We start from the raw sequence: 21,869 nt of genomic DNA, 5'->3' as shown, positions 1-21,869 counted from the left end.
GCATGTTTTTTCCATGATTCTTTTTCCAGAGCGCTTTACATGTACATGACCTTGCATGCAATGATTATGATTCATATGCAAAACCAGGTCTTGGTTATTATGGTGGTATGAAGAATTAACATTGAAATATTCTCAGACATGCAAACCCTGGCACATGAACTGCACAAATGGCATGAAGAAAGATGTGCACATAACTAAGCACACACATATATAAGCACACAGTCTGTCTTTTTTAATGCAAGCATGCGGACGCATGCACGCACACACAGACACACACACACACAGACACACACACACACACACACACACACACACACACACACACACACACACACACACACACATCCATACATACTGATACACATGTAGGAATGCACGCACGCGCAGGCAGAGAGGCAGATGTCACTCTTGCTATTGATCATCAAAAATGACAAAAAGAGCCTCTGAATAGCCAGTCTATCACACAGCTGTTCTCATGTCAACTCAACATCCCCTCCCCTGTACTAAAGCTTCCCTCATAGTCCCATTGCTGTCATAATACTGGACAAAGTGAACTGGATGGGTTAATTAAAAGTCTATGGTAAGACCTCCCCCCCGTACGCACGCATGCACGCACGCATGCGCGCGCACACACACACACACACACACACACACACACACACACACACACACACACACACGCACACGCACACGCACACGCACACACACACTCCTTGCCCCATACTGTCAAATCCTGTCAGACCATAAGTCATGAGGAGCAGGAGGCGAAGAAAAGGGACCATTCTCAAGGAACTGGGACGTATCCAGAGGCTTATTTGTAAGCCTCCAGGGTGTGGCAGGTAAGCTTCCACCTCAAAGGCAATGGCTGCCTCCCATGTAATTGCTCTTCGTCAAATCGAGCTGCGTGACATTCCTTCAGACTGTTTCAAGTAATGACTACTCGAGGACCAAGAACTGACTGCCATCAAAAGAGAAGCCACTATCTCAGTCTCAGATCAGGATGATGAGTTATTACAGGCTCACTATTTCACAATAACGACTATTTGTGCCTTGATGAAGATAATACAAATGAATAAAACATGGAATAGAATGGGAAAATAAAGTACACCGCAGGAAAGAGTGTGTATAAAGCTAATCAGATGTGTTAAAACATTCAAAACACTTGTTATCCACCCCAACAAGTCACCCTTTTATCCTGTCTTGGACCATTCCTAGCAGTCAGAGGAAGGACGCATCCTCAGGCAAAGGCCAGATAAGGGCCTTTGATATAATCAAGTCCACGTCAAACAGCCAATAAATGAAGCTTGTGGAGATAAAATGGCCAGGACTGACAGGTCTGATAATAGGCCAAACAAAGAGAAAGTGGAGATTAAGGGGTAGCTTTTCAGTCAGCTAAGTGGACTGCCCAGAGGGCACTCCAACAACATGGCTCATCTGTCAGAGACAGAAGGAATGGATACCATCACCTCCTACAGACTCCTCTATCATCGAAGGGCGTCCTGGAATGGCTAGTACCATGCTTCGTCTGTTATGCTTGGTACCAGGCAGACTTGGATAAAATATTGCTAACACATTTTATATTACTTTTATTAGACCGTAGGTTATCTTCATTAGGCTACCTCAACACAATTATTCAAAGATCACAATGTAGAAGAAACCATCGCCAAAAGTTAACTGTTCCACTACTGTGACGACTGACGAGACAGCCAAGTGCCAAGTGTCACTGGTGATGATGTGTTTGATGCCAGATTGAGATGAAAGGACGTGGCACGTGACCTCTAATGTTTGAACAGACCTCCCATTTACACATTTGATGTCGTAAAGGCAATCATGCCTCGGTCCCATACACGTAACTTTGGCTCATAAACGAAGGTTCTCTTTTCTATGGGAAAAAAACGTAGAATGATGAGGGGGGGAAAAATCAGCGAATCGGAGAGCGAATGCTGAGGCTGCAAAAGAAAAGAGACAGTCACACCACCCGACTGTAACAGAGTCTGGCACAACACTAACAAAGGAAATGAGCAAACCGCACAGCAAATAACAGTCTTTTATTCAACACTCCAGGCCCCTCTGCTTACATCTGGGTGCCAACCCCAGTCACTTACAAATAAACGGGTTTATGAGAAATATTATGTACAAATTACTACATTCGTCTAGACAGGACATTATTTTAGCTCTACTTACATTGGCATGATCATGCGCAATTTTCATAAATATGTATATTGGTGCATGTCAAACATTTACAGCTTCCAAATATGCACTTAAGAAATAAATGACATGAATGAGCAATTAAAGAACCCTTTTCCACAGTGTAAAATTATGTTAAATGAACCGCTCTAACCAGGAATAAACGACTATGCTTACAGTAGGCTACTTCCAAAACTTACTGTGGACAATTTCAAGAATGTGTTCGCTTACTTCCTGAAATTCCAGAGTTTCAAACTTTGGCATTTTCAACATACATTTGAGTAACTTTCAAATTCAGGTCTTCCTGAGTGACAATATAACTCGAGTCCTGCTGTCATGCCGTTTCTGAACAGCCTAAATTTGATGCAACAGAGAGGTAAAACAGAATTACCGTCAATGTTTGTCCCAGGATCTTGGTATAAGCAGACCACACGGTACATAAGCTTACATTTAAAAAGCACACAACTCTTTTCGATTGAAATTGATTGATTGAAATATTTATTAACAGTTTGCAGAATTACAGTACATTTCAAGCACAAACTCAATGCAAAGACTGTTAACTGTGAGTGGACGACCCAATTAAGCATTACACTTGTTTACAACAGGGTCCACCATGTTCAATTCATCAAAACATTTAGAGACGTACAAATAAACACTTCAATATAGTCAAAGAACAGAACAGGAATTCATCATAATGGAGGTAAAAAGGGAAAATAAACATATACAGTGAGGGAAAGGGGGGGGGGGTCTTAATGACTGTTGGTAGGGCGTTCCACATTTTGGTGGCATAGGAGCGAAAATAATTTAGTCCCTTGTTTGTGCCGAATCTGGGTTGTACATGGTTTGTTGCACTCCCTCTGGTGTTGTGGGTGTGGACTTAAGGAAGTATTTAGACAGGTACTGTACATGGGTATCTTGGTGGTGTATCGAATCTTGTGGACCAAACCCATTGCAAGATGCTGTACTCTGTCGTCGACCCTAAGCCATTCCAGCCTGTCAAAGTGGGCAGGGGTGAGGTGGGTTCGGGGGGTGAGGCCTGCAAGTAGGAGCCTGACCAGTTTGTTTTGGGAGGTCTGGAGCCTTGTTTTAAGGGCCTTTGAGGTGCTGTGGTACCAAGGTGCATGCATAGTCAAAGAAACCTTGTACGAGGGCTCCTGTTAGGGTCTTCAAGGTGTTTTTGTTGACCAGTGAGGAGATCCTGTAAAGGAATCTTGTTCTTTGATTGACTTTTTTTGATTACGTTGGTGGCCATTTTATCACCGGAAAGATTTATTAGCCTCCAGGCTCTCTGCTTACTGCAGCGGACTGACCTCATGCTTTCTTATATGCATGAGGAGTCCAAGCTGCTTCTTTTCACCTGACGGGAGAGTTTCCCCGGCCTAGGGCTGGGCTGGCTAATATATCGATATATATTGATACTGTGATTTTTGAAAAAAGAAAAGATATCACAATAATACGATATCATTACAATATCGACATCGAGGAATTTGGAAACAAATATTGTGATACTTGATTAAGTCTATAATATCATTATCACCCAGCCCTACTGTCACCCCCTACTGGTCAATTTAAAAAACATTGTGGGGACATACAGCAGTTTAGTTATACAATGACAGTTTTGACAAAATTACTCTGATTTATGGCCAATTTTGCACCAGACACCTGTTTGAACTGATCCCCTATCTGGCAACTTAAAAATAATTACACACATGAATTATGATAATATGAGACATATCAGGACAGGCCGTTTTAAATGTCTGATTTGTTATGTCATGCCTATTCTTTACATATGTAGTGTCCACTAAATGACTGGGCTAATGGTTGTTGACTTTGGTCAATTTATCTGCTGAGCTATGTCCTTTTGAAGCTCATTGGTCAATATCTTCACAACTAAATGATATCAATCAACTGAACTGCATGTTAATGTTGATAACCTTGATAGCAATCCAACCTGCAGTTTAGATAGAAATTTAAAAATGAGTTAAAAACATCACACCCCTGTGAAGTGAGGGGTGCTCTTATCATCTTACAACATCGAGGAGAGAATTCGGTATAGCTTAATTATGATTAGGTGATGTAATGATGATGTAAAACAAACATTAAATTCTCTTTATTGTTAATGGGATTTGTTTGTGTTAGGGACAAGATGACGTACATTTTCCCTTCATTGTCAATGGCGTTTTTTAAAAAACATTGAACTAAACACAAACATTAAACCTGTATATGAGGGGCTAGTGCCCCTCAAAAATAAATAAAATGGCATAAAATCCAGTCAGTAGTTCTTGTGGCAGAATTGTAGAGTTAAGATTGGTTGATGGCTGTAGCAGGTTTTGTGTGAATTGGACTCGCTGGCGTATGACTTATGACTTTTCAAAGTTCAACAATTTACAGTGCCCCATCAGGCCAATTTGGTCATATTCATTGTCCATACAACTTCCAATCATTGATGAAAATGTCATATCTGTTGTACCATCTCATGGAAATTTGTAAAAGCCCCAGCGAAATGAACGAGCACAAAAACTTTGGAGTTTCAGCTTGAACCCCTAGAATAGTGCCTGCCTGCCTTCTCACACCAACAGAATGCTCTGAGGTGCAAGAATGTTAGCTTATCCATGTATGGTTGAATTTGAGATTCATAGTTTATCGACCAACATCGTCCATCTAATGATTTTTATAAAAAAAGCAACAGCAGGGTTTATGAACTTGTAGTGTAGACTTATTGAATGGAAATAGGCAAAACATTAGTGCTATATTACCTAAAGCTGCAATCCATAACCTTTATGGCATACCCAGGATTGGAACCCAGGCCCCCTGCCCTAGTGTCAACATTTGCACCGCGGTGGGCTATAACAGAAAGCATGTTTGGGCAGAGGAGAAATTGTGTTTCAATGCAATATCTCTTGTTAAACACCAGTGGTCTACTCCTACCACAGTTGTGTTAGTTACATTGCATTTATAATCTACCATACATATTTGTCAAAATAACATGATTCACGGTCGGTATGACTCCAATGTGGATCTCGGACTTCCAAGTGACCAACCTGTGACAATCGTCTGACATTTCTACTATGGCATATGAGTCCAAATTTGGGTAAGGTTTCAGCATGAAGAGAGCCTCTTTGACTTCCATTATAAGATTAAATATTTCACAAATATAAAACATGTGTGGAAAAAACAAAATGAGTGGAGGTACTTCTGTGGCCTACTGCCGGTGTGCACAAGACATTTGGCACTGATCAGTCCAGTGGTTTGAGAGATTAGCTCCGGTCACACAGACAGACAGAACCTCTTCTATGTATAAAAATATTAATAGCATTAATGTTGGTCACTTTTCACCACTAGCCACAGGTGATGGGTCTCCACAGAGCTGCAGGGTCTCCTATTACTTAAGTCTTTTACGTGTCGGCTCCGCCATTTCTTCTTTCATCAGCTTAATTTTGAGAGTATAATATTCCTCTTGAAGTTTGAGTACAGCCTCTTGTCTTCTGAGCACGGACATCTCCAAGTCCAGTCTTTCTTGCAACGGAGTAGAGCTACAGTGAGAAGCCAGGTGTGATCCACTCATGGTTGGTATGGTGGTACAAGGCATAGCGATGGCAGTACAAGGCATAGCGAAATTAACTGCTGAGGAACCGGAGGCTTCAGTGAAAGCAAATCTGTGTGTTGTAGGTGGAGAGGTCGAGGGCTCACTGAAGTGTGCTGAATGCATAGCAGGGGAAACGCTGCTACATGCAGGGTGCCCGTTGTCTGTCAGAACTGAGTTCACTACTGCCGAAGGTTCATCTGTCGAATGGCTGTTTTCCTCATCCTCGTCATCCTCATCATCATCAAAGCTGTAAAATAATATTAATAATAATAATTCTGTACATATTTTATATGGTTTGTTTATTTGATTTGTAAATCTTTTTATTGGGTTTAAAAAAATAATTCCCCTCCCATGTTCATGTCAACATATACATTTGTTAATACATAGATATAGACACCCATCATTTCCCTCCCGTCCACCCACTATACCCAGTACCCACCCACTCTTCCCCAATGCAGAGACAATACCAGAGGAAGGAGAGGGTACAGAAATAAAGAAGTAAATTAATTAAAAGAGAGAGGGGGGAGAGGAAAAGAGGAAAGGAGGGGGGGGACATACACCACCTGTGTGTGCGTGCAGCCACCGGTTTACACGACGCACGTACTGCATAGGCCTATATGCGTTCACCATTCCCTAGTTCAAATATAGCTCATCTCTGGGACTACCGTCAGGGTTTTTACATGGTCCACAAAGGGTGTCCATGTTTGCTGGAAAGTTGTCATGGAACCATTAAGTGAGAATCTAATCTTTTCAAGCTTAAGGTAGAATAGTACGTCCTTTATCCATCCGTTATGTGTAGGTGGAGAAACACATTTCAGGGAAACCTCATACTTTTAGGAATTCTGGTGGCAGCATCTGCCCTGTCACTTAGGAATTCTCAGTCCCATGTGATGAAGCACCCATAGTAGCTGCTGCTAGATTTTTATACCGTTTTTTTTTATTTTTTATGCTGTACAGTGTACAGCTTTAATAATTCTTTATCAAGAATCAAGTTGGATTTATTTGTTGACCAGGTTGAACATCTAGGTCTGTTGCAGTGAGTAGACGTCTTACCTTTGGGTGTCCATCATGTGCATGATTGAAGGGTCTTTCGTATCCTGGAGCAGCCTGTCTGACTCTGAATTCATCACAGAAATCACGATTTGGGTAATATGGCTGAACTGTTCAAGTGAAAGCTCTGAATCTGTGAATGACAATGTAGGAATGTACATCTTGTGAAATAAAAGTTGCATGAAAAACATAATAAACTCTTCCTATAGCTTTCAAGGTATTTTTTTTGCCTTTTTATGTAGCCTGGCTATCATCACCAAGGCAAGGCTTCAGACATTGCCTTTAAGGTACATACACCTAATAATCACACGGTTGTTTTTCTTACCTTCACCCAATTGCATTTTCTGTCTTTTGATTTCTTCCCTTGCTTTTGCCAGCAGATTTTCCCATTTCTTGCTACAGTCAGACACGGTACGTTGAATCTGTGGGAAAACAGCATTGATGGCTTGGGATATTTCTTCCCATGCTTGCCTTTTATCCTGCGTTGACACACCAGTGCTGCACTTTCCCCTGATCACTACTTTCCTCTCCTCCATCAACTGGGCTAAGAATATGCATTCCTGGTCAGTCCAATTCGGCCTTCTCTTTCTAGTGGACATCGCCTCTAGTGGAAGGGGCATTATCTGAAAGAAAGAATAAGGGTGTATGTGTGTGTGTGTGTGTGTGTGAGAGAGAGAGAGAGAGAGAGAGAGAGAGAGAGAGAGAGAGAGAGAGAGAGAGAGAGAGAGAGAGAGAGAGAGAGAGAGAGAGAGAGACAGACAGACAGACACACACATACCACTTAATTATTGTAATTGTCCAATAAATATGCAATAATAAAGAGAATTATATCATACAGCTGGGTAATGGACATTCTAGTCCCAGTCCAACTTGCACTGTAAATGTAAAATGATATAGTTAGGCCTACATTTTACATGGTACAGTAGAGTAGACTACTATAGGCCTACACATAAGCTGGCCTGGGGTATTTGCTTTATTTAGTGTGTTTATATTTGCCTGCCAGTCGTTTTTCTAAATTATATTCCAGCTTTAGATCGACATTTATTGCTCCAAATGCATAAACATCGTGTTGAGCATGTTCACCTATAGATTCTAGACTACAAACTGAAACATGACGACTAGTTACAGTACTTCCGTATTGTCGCTAAGTTAAGACATTATGCTTAAGAGAAAAAATCCCCCAAGTGGTCCACGGCTAAAAGTGTGGCTATAAACGGCTATTGAAGACAATAATCAAGACACGTGTTATCCAGATAAACCACTTACACAATATCAATAACGGCCAGGTGTAAAACACGCTGTGATACAACTAATATTGTTAAAATGCATTAAGATTAAAACGTATAATCGTTAAGGCTTTCTGAGTCGTCTCATTCACTGTGTCGCAGGAAGATGACGTGATGGGCGGCGACGCGTGAAAATAGCCGATCTACAAGCTCACAATGCGTTGCATCGCGACGCATTGTGAGCATGTAGATCGGCTATTTTCATAACGCGGCGGCGACGTGTCACCGTTGTGTTTACACTACAGTCAGTGCTGTATGAGGAGGAGGCGGCTCCACGGCCACGCCACGGAAAGACAGACACCATGGCTGTTGACATTACTTTACTGTTCAAAGCCAGTGTCAAAACTGTCAAAACACGAAATAAGGCGATCGGCGTCGGCTTTGATCCCTCCACCAAAGACGACATTCTGAAGCGGAGCAGTAGCAGCAGCAGACCCAAGCATGGATTTTCTCCCAAGGCGAAAGAGGTGGTAAGTTTCGCCGCTATCCCGGGGGGTGGCTACGTGCGAGCTAATGCTGCTGTTGGCGAAATCCCTAAGCATTGGTAGTATAGTCGTATTTACTACTGTTGTTCAGACTCGACATATGAAGTTGTACCTTTTGTATGTCGTGGTGCTTTCATTTAAAATGGTGAGTGAGTGGTGACTATACTACGGTAGACTCGTTTTAATGTCAACATTAGCTCCTAACCCCGGCCAATACACATGCTATTCACTGTTCAGTGTCCATCACAAGTAATATGAATGAAAGGAAATGTGTGTTGTGGTCGTGGAGGGTGCTACTGCTGCATATATTATACACCGTACTGTTATGGCACCCTGCTCTCCTTGATCATAGGGTGAGGGATAGGGAGGGTGCATCAGTCTTATCTTGCTGGAAAGGTGTTTAGCCTAAGCATGTTGTTTATTTGGTATTATTAGATAAGGCTTTGGTTAACTATATAAAGGTTATCATTGTCAATCAATATAATTACTGACACAATTGCCATGACACACACACGCACACGCACACGCACACACACACACACACACACACACACACACACATTCTCTGTTTGTGTGTTTTTCATGGCAATTTTGTCAGTATTAAACTTAACATTGATTGTTGATTGAAACATTTGAAATTTGTGTTTTGTCTGTCGCAACTTGTTTCTAACGCCAAATCAAATGGGTTCAGATCTGAGCCAAGACTCCTGAGGAGGCGCGTCTGAAGCCTGTCGTGGACGGGGTATCCGGACGCAAAAACAAATGCATCCATACAGTCGGAAAGCCTGTTAATTTCACTTTTAAATAGTGCCCCACTTGTTGCTGATAGACAATTGTTTCCTGGATGCACCCCACATACTCCGTGCTGCTCATCCAACAAATGCACAATTTGTCTTAAGACTCTTTGTCACATTTTATAGGAAAGCCCCTAGTGGAAGACTTGTCCTTGGCCCTGCCTTTTCTCCTTCTCCTGAAGGGGCTTTTGAGCTCTATTGCCCTGCCATTTATTTTCAATTTGCCATGTATTCTATTTCTGCCCGGCTAGTGTTGTTGCTGTCCCAGTGCTTCTTTATTCAATACCACATACACACTGTGCACTGTGTACTGTAGTCTGTGTCCAACGATGCTGACTCTGTGTATTACACAGAGACAGCGTCGTTGGAGCTGGAGGGTTGCTACTGCTCCCACCACTTCCCAGTGTGGCATCTGTCTGAGGAACTAGTGGATAGGTGGCTCAGGTTTCCCCAAAACAGAGCAATAACACTAACACCATGTGTTCTTAACCACATGCAGAGGCTGTTGGAGAACACTGTATGAATGGCTTCTCTAGGATCAAGACCAAAACACTAAATGTGTTTGCTGCCGTGGGTTGGGATGTGAATATGTAGGGCTGCTAGATCACAAGGTGGCCAGTGATTAAAAAACGGCCAATGATTGCTGTTTAGAGTTTACAAATGATAATGCATCCAACTGCATTTCTGTTCAAAGTCCGAAACAACCACTCAAAATTAAATTGAGAAAATAACCTTAAAATGACATGCTCATAAGGTCATATGGTAGGGTACATATTTTTCTAACTTTTAAATTACCATAATATGGCGAAGAAACAATGGCAGAGAAATTTGTTCAATACAAAATAAAAGTAAATAATTATGAAAACTGCACACAATTACAGAAACAACATGTATCTAAAATGGCAGCGTTGTCCTTTAAGAAATGTATTGTATTGTGGAAAAGCTATACATAGATCATTTAATTATGTATTTATTCTACTGGGTTGTGAGGAAGTGGCAATAGGAACTGCTGTTCTGCCTCTAGGCGGCTGAAATTCCCCAGTGGGATCAATAAAGGTTATTATATTCCTCAATTTATTGAAGCAATTTTCATTATGGTCATACTGGGTCTAATGCTTGATTTGACCATGATGGTACCAGTTAAGCAGTCCCAGACATAGGCTAATTCGATAAATGGGGATGAAAAATAATTAGCAAGTTATACTTTATTGATCCCTGTGGGGAAATTTGTCCCCTGTGGTCTGCATTTGACCCATTCTAACTAGCAGTGCACAGAGACCAGTAATGGCTCTAATGCCAGTGCCTGGGTCAAGAGCATCGAATGGATTATGACCTGGGCCTCAACATGCATATCATCATAAAAGGCAAATATGTATTTATTTTGTGAGCAGCTATTTTTGTTATAGTGTGCCTTGCGTTTCTGATTTGCTGTGGTGAAAACCACTGCTGTAGCCTGTACGTCACCCTGATCTTAACCCATTCTGATCGGGAACCCATTTTGGTGTTCAGCATCATGTTATGCTTTAGCTATTGAAAAACAGCAGATCTACAAGCTCATAGCGCGCCACCGAGTGGCGCGCTACGAGCTTGTAGGTCTGCTATTTTTTGAAAAATCGAAGAACGACTGACATTTTTTTAGAATCTGATCTCAGGTCAGAATGGGTTGATCAGACCAGTGTGTGTCCAGTGGAAAACCTCGTATGAATCTGATCTCAGGTCAGAATGGGTTAATAAGCATTTAAACCATGTATTATTTTTGAAGACTTAAGAAAACGACATAACGACATCATACCCAAAAGAGCAACGCCTAAGTGCTATTTTATACTTTCCGGCCTACTTGTAGATCTGCTATTTTTTGAAAGTCTTTGAAAAGTTTCCGCCTAATGAAATACCCAATTTGAACTTGAAACAAGTAGTTAGAACTTGTCTAGTAAGGCACAGTATTGGTGATTAGTACTGCATTCACTTCAAGAAATGTACAATTGTACATGAATATATTTAACCCATTCTGACCTGAGATCAGATTCATACGAGGTTTCCACTGGACACACACTGGTCTGATTAACCCATTCTGACCTGAGATCAGATTCTAAAAAATGTCAGTCGTCACTCGATTTTTCAAAAATAGCAGACCTACAAGCTCATAGCGCGCCACTCGGTGGCGCGCTATGAGCTTGTAGATCTGCTATTTTTCAATAGCTAAAGCATAACATGATGATAACACCAAAATGGGTTCCCGGTCAGAATGGGTTAATGGTGATTACTGCATTCACTTCAAGAAATGTACAATTGTACATGAATATATTTAAGAATAAGTTGATATTTCTGTTTGAAATAAGGAGCCGAGTGAGACTCAGCTGCATAGCATGTTCACTGCCATGAAGCCAGAGGTCACTGGCCTGACATGAATATCATGTATAAGATAATCCAAACGACCTCATGTTAGGAGAGAAGCCAAAACCCAAGCCTTCCGGTCGGCTGTTGGTTGGCTAATATTATCTTCAATGAAGGCTAAACTGTGTTAGCTATCATCAGCTTGAGCCCGCAAAATAATTTCTCCCAGTTTCCTTTTTTTCCCCTCACTGATTGTATTTGGAATCATAGTGAGAAGAAACAGAACGGAAGTTCATACGGGTTGGAACGTTCACTATTATTGTTGTCAGTTTGAGACCATCTATAAGAGCCCCTTCAAAGCCACCTTGAAGAACTATTCAACGTTTCCCTAAGGACATCAGAACTTTTAACCCATTCTGAACGGGAACCCATTTTGGTGTTAGCATCATGTTATGCTTTAGCTATTGAAAAATAGCAGATCTACAAGCTCATAGCGCGCCACCGAGTGGCGCGCTACGAGCTTGTTGGTCTGCTATTTTTGAAAAATCGAAGAGCGACTGACATTTTTAGAATCTGATCTCAGGTCAGAATGGGTTCATCAGACCAGTTGTGTGTCCAGTGGAAACCTCGTATGAATCTGATCTCAGGTCAGAATGGGTTAAACCATACCTGATGCCTCCACCCCAAGTCTGCGGCCAACATCGACATGGGCCCAGTCACAGCAGCTGTGCACAACCAGGCTTTTGTTATGTCCTCTGCACCCCTGTTGCATTGATATTAGAAATGGTGGTTTAATAAAAGCAAGGATGCTGATTCAAAGAAACTCAAACCTAGCCTGTGGTGCCTGCCCTCTCCACTCCTCCCCCCTACCGCTGTCTCCCTTGTGCTGTCCATATCATCTCCAACCATCTCGGTGAACCAGCGTTTGGAGAAATTGAAATTGCAACTTTGGAATGTCCTGACTGCTTATAGTTATGTTGTGGTTTTCGCCCACTCTCTCCCCTTCCAACTATCCGTTCTCTCTCTATGCACAACTTGAGATAGGCAGCATTTTTTTTTGGTGCAAGCCCTCTCCTCGCATGTATGATTCCATAAACATGCTGCAATAACATTTTCTTTCGGCTCTCGAACAATTTCTTGGGGAAAGCCGATCCTCCCAAGAGCCAGTGATTAAAGGTGGAAGATCAAAACAGAGAAAATATTAAATTAGGTCCCCAGTAACAATGTTGACGGCCGGTGCCTAATGCACAACAGATGTGGGTGCCCTTCAAGACATGCATAACTCTTTTCAAGTTCCCACCGACTCTTCACACAAATAGATAAAAAATAAAGAAAGAAACATCAAAGTAAACAAATATAAAGTGGCTTATTTGCGTCTTTCTTTCCACAAAAAATGGAGGCTAGCTCAAGGAAATGTGACATCTTTAGAACCAATCAAAGAAAAAAAGCCTTGATTGACTAATAAGAGGGCCAGTGTTTGCAGAGCGGGGCTTGGTCAGGGGAATCTTTTACCTCATAGGGGTCGGTTTGGGGCACTGTGATCTCCATTTCACCGTTCACCTCCTTTCTCTCCACAGCATGCTGCCCTTCTCGTGTTTAAATAGAGGAGGTCGCCTCAAAATTGTTAAATTGTGTGTAGAAAATAGCGCTTGGCTCCCCACTGTGCCTTCAGCACTGGTATTCCTAAATTGGCTCCTTCTCACAGAGTTTTCTTTGAAACCCTGAAAAGTGTGGCGATCGGCCAGCACACTTAAGTATGCGCGTTTAGGAGGTTTTCTACCATATACAGCACGTTTCAAATGGAAACGATAATCCTGTGTACTCTCAAAAATGTAGTTTGTATTTGAAAGGTTTGCTTCATTTGGAAAATTGTAAAACTGTTAAAATCTGTTTTTACCCTAGAACACTAAACGCAGGTATATTTTGCCCTATGTAAAATATTCCATAATAAATAATAAATATGTATCATCCAAATATATTTGAGTTGATCTGAGGAAAATGTTTATGTGGATTAGCCTAATTCACATAGGCGTGCACAGTGTCAAATGTACTAAAACCTCCCAAAATGCTGTAAATTAACTGCTTTGAAGTAAGATGGTACTGTACATTTTGTATTGAGTTGAAGCCTACACTGTAAATTCATAGATGCCTTTGAGAAGTTGGTGTTAAATGTAAAGCGCAAATCTTTTAACAAGTCATGACAGCAACCAGAAGCAATACGGCAGTATAGGCTAATTTAAGAGAAATCATTCATGTCAGCCAAGTCTGACCTCATGTTATCTAGCTAGCTGTTACGCTTCTGTAATTCTTTTATTTCCTTATCTCCAATATGCTCGCTTGGTTTACCTGGTAAAAAACAGCCCAAGTTAAATGTATTCCTTATATGTTAGACGAAGAGGTAACATGATACTACTTTAGTATATTGAATAAAAGAAAAAAGTTAAAGCTAAAGACTGATTCTAGCTGAATCTTAAAATAGCAGTCTCAGTATATAACTGTTTTTAATTTCTCTAAACTTTACTAATGAAGTCAGCATTGAAAGGTCAAATGTGCAATAGTCTTTTCCATCAAAAAAGATGCACAAAAAGACTCCTTTGTTGGCCTATAACCTAAATCACAAACTGCAACTGTGCATAGTTCCAAGAATTGAGAATGTCATCCTCGCATAAGCGGAACCATTTAGGCCGTGACTATCCAGAGGGTACTTTTACCATCGGGTTGCTATTTTCAGGGATTATCCTGGACTGAATGTGCTGCTAAACGCTCTCTTTACCAGTTGACCTAATCTCTGGACTGTTTTCCCACAAAGCCCTGGCAAATTGAATTTCGAAGCATCTGCAACCAGGACCTTGCAATAAAACAGGAACAGTGCATGTATCATTAAAATGAAAACTAATAGAAGGAAGAATAAGTCCTTAAACACAGGTCAGTGGATATATGTCACTTTTTGAATAAGGAGATGAACACCAGATACTTTGCAGACTAAACAGTTTAGCTGGAACAAAAATAGAGCTCGGGTTCATATAGACACGCAAGACTAAATCATAATAATGTGTGGATCAAAAAGTCAATTACTGTGAGGTTGTGGTTGTGTTGATGTATTTTGTGAGGCTTGATTAGGTCTAGATTATCAGTAATCTAGACCAAATAAAATTGTGACATTTTCAAATTGACTCTGACTAAGAAATACAGCAACTTTAAATGAATGTTTGGAGTCTAGAATGGATATGTTATATTCTGAGGTGGGAGTAACTATACATTGCATATTGTCACCTTGGCTTGTAAATTAGAAAATAAGGAAAACCAGATATTGGAATTGTTTAAATCCTCAAAAGAAAACCACGATGATGTTCTGGTCTGTTAGTGGAGATTCAACATACAATCTAGATTAAAGGAATTGGTTAAGACAATTGTTTAAAACAAATGATAAATAAATAAAGTCCTGGCTTCAAAGTCAAATGGCTTTAGAGCTTGCTTGTCAACGAGAGACAGAGTACAGACTCCCAAGTCTTGTTTCCCCTGCTTTCAATGAGGCTTGAGTGTTACAATATTGTTAGCATCCATGAGTCCAACAGCTGAGAGGTCTTTGTTGTCCAGGCAAACTCATTGCTTCTGGTTGCTACGTCTGTGTCTCAAATGATGTGGCTTTGTTCAAACCAGAAGAAACCCCAAAAAACAATCAACATGTTGTTTTAAATCAGTGATGTGAAGAGCTTGCATGCACGATGCATTTGGTTTCTGGCTTTTTCTTTTCCTTCCTTTCTCTGAGCTGTTTCGGAGCCTTGGTCTCCAGTTCATTCTGCCAAATATAAAAGTTGAGAATCATGTGACAATTTATTGTCCTGCTCTGGTCTGGACAAATGTCCTGTAGGCTACAGAATGTATACACCCCATAATCACTATAATCGTTAAGGAGACTGATTACTTGTTAAAAATTGTTAACAAACGAGTCACTGTTTAGTAATCATTGTCCAGTACAAATCAAAGGCCTTTTTATAATCCCAGATGCTAATCTAGGTGCTGTCATTTGTTTATTGTGACAACTACACTAAATGCACTTAAAACCGTCACAATCTTTAAAGACGGGCATAAACATGGTGATTGGTGATAACATCAACGGGCACCATAGATCTCTTTTGTTAAGCGACATTTTGTTATCAGGCCATACATGTAAAAGCAAGTGTGAGTGTGTCGAGTCCCTAAACCTGAACAGCGGCTGCTGCAGGGCGGTCGTTATCACATTCTGGTTACATGTATTTTAGCTAAACAATGAGCCGTCCAATCCAAGCTCCTAAGAAATCTGCAAGCTATGCCATTTCTCTTTTCTGCCTTGTAATAATCCATCTGATGGTTTGTTTGGACTCCACCAGGGTAGGAGGGACGCTGGAGGGAAGGAGAAAGTGAGGAGGTGAAGTGGGGGTCCTTGATGTTGATGAGATTAGATGTAGCCCGGCAGACTGTCTCCTTCTGCCTTCACTGCAAGCTCTCACACACGTACACAGTTACATATTTGTGTGTGCGTGTGTGTGTGCACGCATGCATGCACATATATATGCAGTATGCACACACACACACACACACACACACACACACACACACACACAGTACACACACACAGAGGGTGAGTCACAAGCACAGGGCCACCCCCTTCTTCATTGTTGAGGAATTACTCGCTCTTTAGGGTCTTAAGTTACAAGAGCAATTGATCCCTCTGACCCCCTGCAAACCCTTGAGGTTGCGCTCGCAATCTGAGCTCCAATGTATACACATAGGAGACAGCTCAACCCCCAGAGCAGCACTTTCACATGTTGTTCAGTCTCTGCTCGTTTGGATTCTCATTCAACACTTTTCATTACTGTGGACTTAGCACTGCCTGCTGGTCAGACAGGTGTAGCACACAAACACCTACAGTATACATACATGTCTGTTGAGTGTATTTTATGAGCTTATACAAGGCTTGTGGTCTACCGCTACATTCAGGTATTAAATATAGATTACAATGGGCCTGGGCAAATTATTGAAAAATGAGGTTAGTTTTTCTTGTCATTTTAAGGTTCATAACTTTACAAGTTGATTCATTGGATTGGTTATACTTGAGGGTGGTGGGCTGAAGATTGTGTCTTTATTCCAGTATATGACTTAGAATAGCTGTTGCTAATTCTTCAGAAGCCAAAAACTTGGAATTTGGAAGACGTAACATATTAAAACACACTGCAAGAACAAACTTGGCTTTAAGGACCATTTTTGCTTTATGTAGAGACGGGAAACTTATTCTTCTGTCGACACATACGTCATGTCCTAGAATGAGTGAATAGGGGATCAACATCACACTATTCATTGTTTGAACTCGTAAAAACACTGTCTCAAATAGTTTAGAATATTTGGCGTTCCCCTTTTCATTTTTCACTGCAATCGGTGGTTGTTGCAATCACCTGCGCTACAATACTTCACCACATGTTGCGCTATTTATTAATTTCCCTGCAGGGATAATAAAGTACATCTCATATGACGAAAAAGATATTTAAAATATTAAATGTAAGCATGCGTACGTTCACTTATGCATTTAAATGGTAAGCTGTGTTGTTTTCATGGTGGATTTGGACACGCCCCAAAATACCTGCATGTGTGTCTCAAAGAATAGAGGGAAGGACATGCAGCACGGATATGAATGAAACCTGTCATTCTACCAGGCAGCAATACTGGTAGATCTGTGACAATTTCAATTTTTTGGCAGATGTAACAAACTGCCAATGTTCCCTTAACTTGTTTCAGCGACCAACATCATGACATATATTGTCCATTACAGGGCGTTCTGGAGCCACTTGAGTTTCTGTCCAGTGAAATGTCACAACTTTTTTCTTTTAACGGTGAGAAAAGTGTCTGTCTCCTGATCCCTCTACAAGTGCTCTCAACAACAATTAACTTGTGACCTCTGATAATTGTATTTTTACAAAGTCCCAGCTTGCTTCAACAGCCTGACTTAACATATGCCCCCAACGCCGTGCCATATATCATTTGATTGCTTTCTAAGCAATGAAGAGGAGGGCTACATTTCCAGCAAATTGCTTGTCTCTGTTTATCTTGACACCTTATTTGAGCGAATGAAAAGCCTGTCACCTTTCAAACGTCATCTTTAATAAAACTTTTTTTTTTCTCAGGCCACTGCTATACTCTCAGAATTCTTAGACACAATTAGAGGGCTAGGTCCAGGTTACTCCTTACAACCGACTGAGCAATTTGATAATTAGGGTTGTTAGACTCAGAAGACTGAAGGTTGAAGACGGCGTCGTTATGCTATCAAAATAGTCTCCCACGTTCAGCGGTCCATGTCACAGTCACATCCATTGTGTCATTCTTTCAATCCCTTCCCTGTCTGAACTCTGTCTTCCAGCAGCTCCAACAGACTCTACAGTGTGCGTTTTCATGCACACTTCTGCCCTGCCAGCAGCCCTCTGTGGACAGGGAAGCAATTTGGCCTTTTTTTTCAGTGTTTGACCGAATTACAGGAGCAAATATTGGATTGATTGAACGTAGTTTCCTCTCTGGTTTACACACACACACACACACACACACACACACACACACACACACACACACACACACACACACCGCCCTGTGATAAATGGTAACGGATCATGCATTTCAGGCTTATTAGAGATTGCTCTGTCAGAGCTCTGTGTGGAGTAGCTCATAGTTTTATTTACCCAAGCTATTTGACAAGGAAATTGCCGGTTTGATTTCGGTATGTCCTGTAGTAAATTAATTGTCAAAGGTAAACATTCAGAATGCACCAAGATAGATGGACATGGCTGCCTGACACAGTCAATAAATGCAAAATCATACATTTAAGCCTTATTCATACCGCGCCTTATGACTGTGTCCCTTGCCAAAAATAACTAAATAACTGGCATGATGCGTTTTAGGTGAAGGTAGCTGGGACAAACCCGCATTCTGGTGGTGTGTGTGTGTGTGTGTGTGTGTGTGAACTCATCTGAGAGTTTTGTAAGCCATGTTTTGTTGACATGTCTACTGAAGCAGAACCAGAGACACACGACATTCTAAAAATAGCATGCTGCACAGTGCACACGCATTAATATGAAAGAAAACGTTCATTAATGTGTTGCTTCTTCTCCGTTCATCCTGGCAGATCACAAACATCACTAAACTGAAAGACTTCCTGCTGCAGCACAGGAAAGACTATGTGAACGCCGGAAGGTAAGCCTCTCCTCCAATCGCCTGACTGAAACATTCTGCTCACGGTAACCATTTAAGCACTATATACTTTGTTGTATATCAAACAGCAAAAGTAGCAAATCTACAAGCTAGCCTACAATGCTTCACAGACACGTTGTAGGCTTCATATAATTATAACATTTTTACAGACACAAATAAATTGGGTATACGCTTGCGGCTTGCTATTTTCACCGAATGTTCACTGAATGTTCGACTGTTTTCGCCAAACTTTCATCCATTTTTGCTATTATGACATTCCCAGAATAGGGATTCTATGGTTGATGTGGGTAAAATGGATGTGACGATGTGAAAGTGCTAGGCTACGGGGCAGGGCGTTGGTGGCTTCTGATAATTGGTCTGGTTGTGAGGTGGTCAGGAGGAGGACTAAGGGCAGACCTGTGACTACAGGGTTATATCGTAGACTCCTCAGGGTTTATCTAGGATAATTGAGGTATGTGTGTGTTCTTGTGTCAGTGTTGTGGGGGCTGGCTGCTGGCACAAGGTCAACAGCGAGTAGGGTGGTCTGAAGCAGCAGGCTCCAGTCTAATTGTCTGGAATAATTGAGCTGCAACCAAGTGAAGAGCAAATCATGCCTGAGACTAATCCTGGCCTTCCTCTCTTCAAGGCCCCTCTGTGTGTGGGTGTGTATATGGGTGTGGGTAGTAGTGGCATGTTTTGTTAAGAGTGTTGATAAAACAGAATAGATTACCGTAAGTAAACACTCCACGTGAAAATGGGCGTTGTGGGTTGTTCTCTACGGGTAAGCAAAGGAGTCAAGCCACCCTCAGCCCGCCGTACTCATTTAAATGTCGACTCCTTTTATTTCATCATCTCCATTAGACATAACAAACTCCAAATCTTTTGACATGATCCACTCTATCCGACTCTGTTTAACAGAAGAAAAGCTACCTAGAATGTGTACCAAGTTTTGTCACTTGCTTTGAACCAGAGGGGAACCTTTACAAAAGCAAACACAGTGCTGATAACAAGTTAGGCTACAGCGGGAAATCATTTGGTAAAATTCAATGGGGACATTTGTTTGCCATAAATCACATTTCATCATCGCCTTGTAAGTTTTTATTGCTATCTTAGACACCATATAATCACTTACTGTCACTTGGCTAACACTATCAGACATGGTGCACACTGTGCACGCAGCCACCGCCAAGTTCACACAACTCCCACACATTATCAACATAGCCATTAGTCATGATGTGAGTTCTGATTTCTCTTCCTTTGGTTCATGAACAGGGCATAGGATTTCCACAGCCTTCGTTGGGGGCGACAATTTACTTGATTTCATGCCAGGAAAAAACTACAACCCATGCTAATTGCTAATAGGCCTATTTAAACTCTGCAGCCTTTTCTCACCATATGTGGTTGAGCAAGCTGTGTCATTGTGCCATAAGAGAGAGACTTTCTCAAGTTCATGAGAATGAGTAGTATTATTGGACAAACAACACTGCATACTTTCTGCTTATTTCTGATAAATGCCTAGAATAATATAAAACTTTGTTATTGTAACAATAAGTGAATCTTACTCCATATTGGGGGTGAATTGAACTTTTTATGGAAGTCACCAGATGTTAAAACACTGTTATTATAAATGTGTTCACAGTCTCATCTCATCAGACCTTACTCATATGACGGACAACGAACGAGACCAGATTGACCAAGACGCTCAGATCTTCATGAGGACCTGCTCTGAAGCTATCAAACAGCTACGCGCTGAAGGTACTGTGCAGTATGTGTGCTTTACTAAAGCTATTTTCAGATATGGACAGTGGTGTTTGGATCGCTACATGGGACACCACAGGGCTCCTCTGGTCATTTTCCACACGCACACAGGCAGAGGATGTGCACGCTAGAACGCGTGTCCCCCTAAATTAATGAGAACCCCAAATGGCTACTGTGAAATAACGGGTTTACAAGTGAGTGTGCAAATGCATCCTCAAACCTTGCATACATGATGAAGCAACACAGCATTTGGGCTTCAGTAGGGCTGCTGCCAGTAGTATCCGATCTGCACGCAAGAATGCCTCAGCCACCATCGAAGCAGAGAGAGTAATACTCATTCAAAGAAAACTTTTCCTAGTTCAAGTCATTTCCTATACAGTTTTTGGTACTGTAGGTACCGTTCTCATTCTTGCCGGAATAGTCAAGTACAGTGCTTGCTACCCACCAGATATGACTGTACTCACTGTAGCGTGCAAGCCTAGGCATTTGGTGAATGCTGGAATTATCAACATGGCATCCATCTGCAGGCTGGCAGACGGCTGTAAATAAATCCGTTAATCCCAAAAAGTAATCAATAGAATAATCGCTAAGAGAATATTGTTTTAGACATTATTGCGAAAACATTGTCATTTTTGACATTGTTGGAGTAGTTGGAGTCCTGTAAGTGAATATTCTTGTTGTCGGGCAGAAACCTCATCTCCATATTTACACTTTTTGTGTTTTTTGTAAATGAACGCCCTACTTGATCATAGTACAGCATCAGACAAAAACATCAAAAGTAGCAGATCTCCAATTTCAAAATGTGTTGCGAACTGCGAAGCAACACGTTTGGATATTGTAGATCTGCTGCTTTTGCCGTTTTTGAATTTTAATCCCGAAAAGTAATCCCGGACATGTAAGGTTTCCACCTGACTGAGATGATTATATATCTGTGACTGTGGTGTTTCCAGCTGAGAAGCAGGTATTGTCAGCCCAGGTGAAGGAGCACAGAGGAGCAGTCTTGGACCTTGTGGAGATGTATCTGAAAGGTGCGTTCCTGTCACACTAAAACACACTGCCCAAACTGTCAGACGTCATTCTCTATGGACTGTTCGTTGTGATGTAGGTCTGGAATATATGAATATGAGCCTACTGGGACGGAGAAATTGGTTTTCTCATGGGCTGCATAACCTCAGTC

At 41.3% G+C, this 21,869-nt stretch overlaps 3 protein-coding genes across 3 annotated transcripts in view; 1 reads left to right on the top strand and 2 right to left on the bottom strand.

Annotated features, from left to right (window-relative positions):
- Positions 1-4,372: 4,372 nt before the first annotated feature.
- LOC308324587 (uncharacterized protein) lies at positions 4,373-7,443 on the bottom strand (the record flags this gene model as incomplete). Its single annotated transcript, XM_080776684.1, has 3 exons — positions 4,373-6,020; positions 6,827-6,956; positions 7,149-7,443. The coding sequence occupies 3 exons, from the start codon at positions 7,441-7,443 to the stop codon at positions 5,570-5,572; spliced, it is 876 nt and encodes a 291-aa protein (XP_080632810.1). The 3' UTR covers positions 4,373-5,569.
- A 929-nt stretch (positions 7,444-8,372) lies between these two features.
- On the top strand, positions 8,373-21,740 carry LOC308326585 (syntaxin-18-like; the record flags this gene model as incomplete). The annotated part of the gene is made up of 4 exons (XM_080779527.1): positions 8,373-8,579; positions 18,870-18,937; positions 20,574-20,689; positions 21,643-21,740. The coding sequence occupies exons 1-4, from the start codon at positions 8,412-8,414 to the stop codon at positions 21,738-21,740; spliced, it is 450 nt and encodes a 149-aa protein (XP_080635653.1). The 5' UTR covers positions 8,373-8,411.
- An 18-nt stretch (positions 21,741-21,758) lies between these two features.
- The window catches only part of LOC308326575 (uncharacterized protein), a gene marked incomplete at both ends in the record, with an annotated part of 2,003 nt that continues 1,892 nt past the window's right edge, over positions 21,759-21,869 (bottom strand). Inside the window, one exon of the mRNA XM_080779515.1 lies at positions 21,759-21,799. Within this exon, the coding sequence (XP_080635641.1) occupies positions 21,759-21,799 (41 nt within the window). The remainder of the gene's footprint in view (positions 21,800-21,869) is intronic.

The sequence above is a fragment of the Protomyctophum bolini genome (assembly GCF_963924005.1).
Source record: "Protomyctophum bolini genome assembly, chromosome: 2".
NCBI classification, from domain to species: Eukaryota; Metazoa; Chordata; class Actinopteri; order Myctophiformes; family Myctophidae; genus Protomyctophum; species Protomyctophum bolini.
This window is presented reverse-complemented; position numbering and strand designations above follow the sequence as displayed.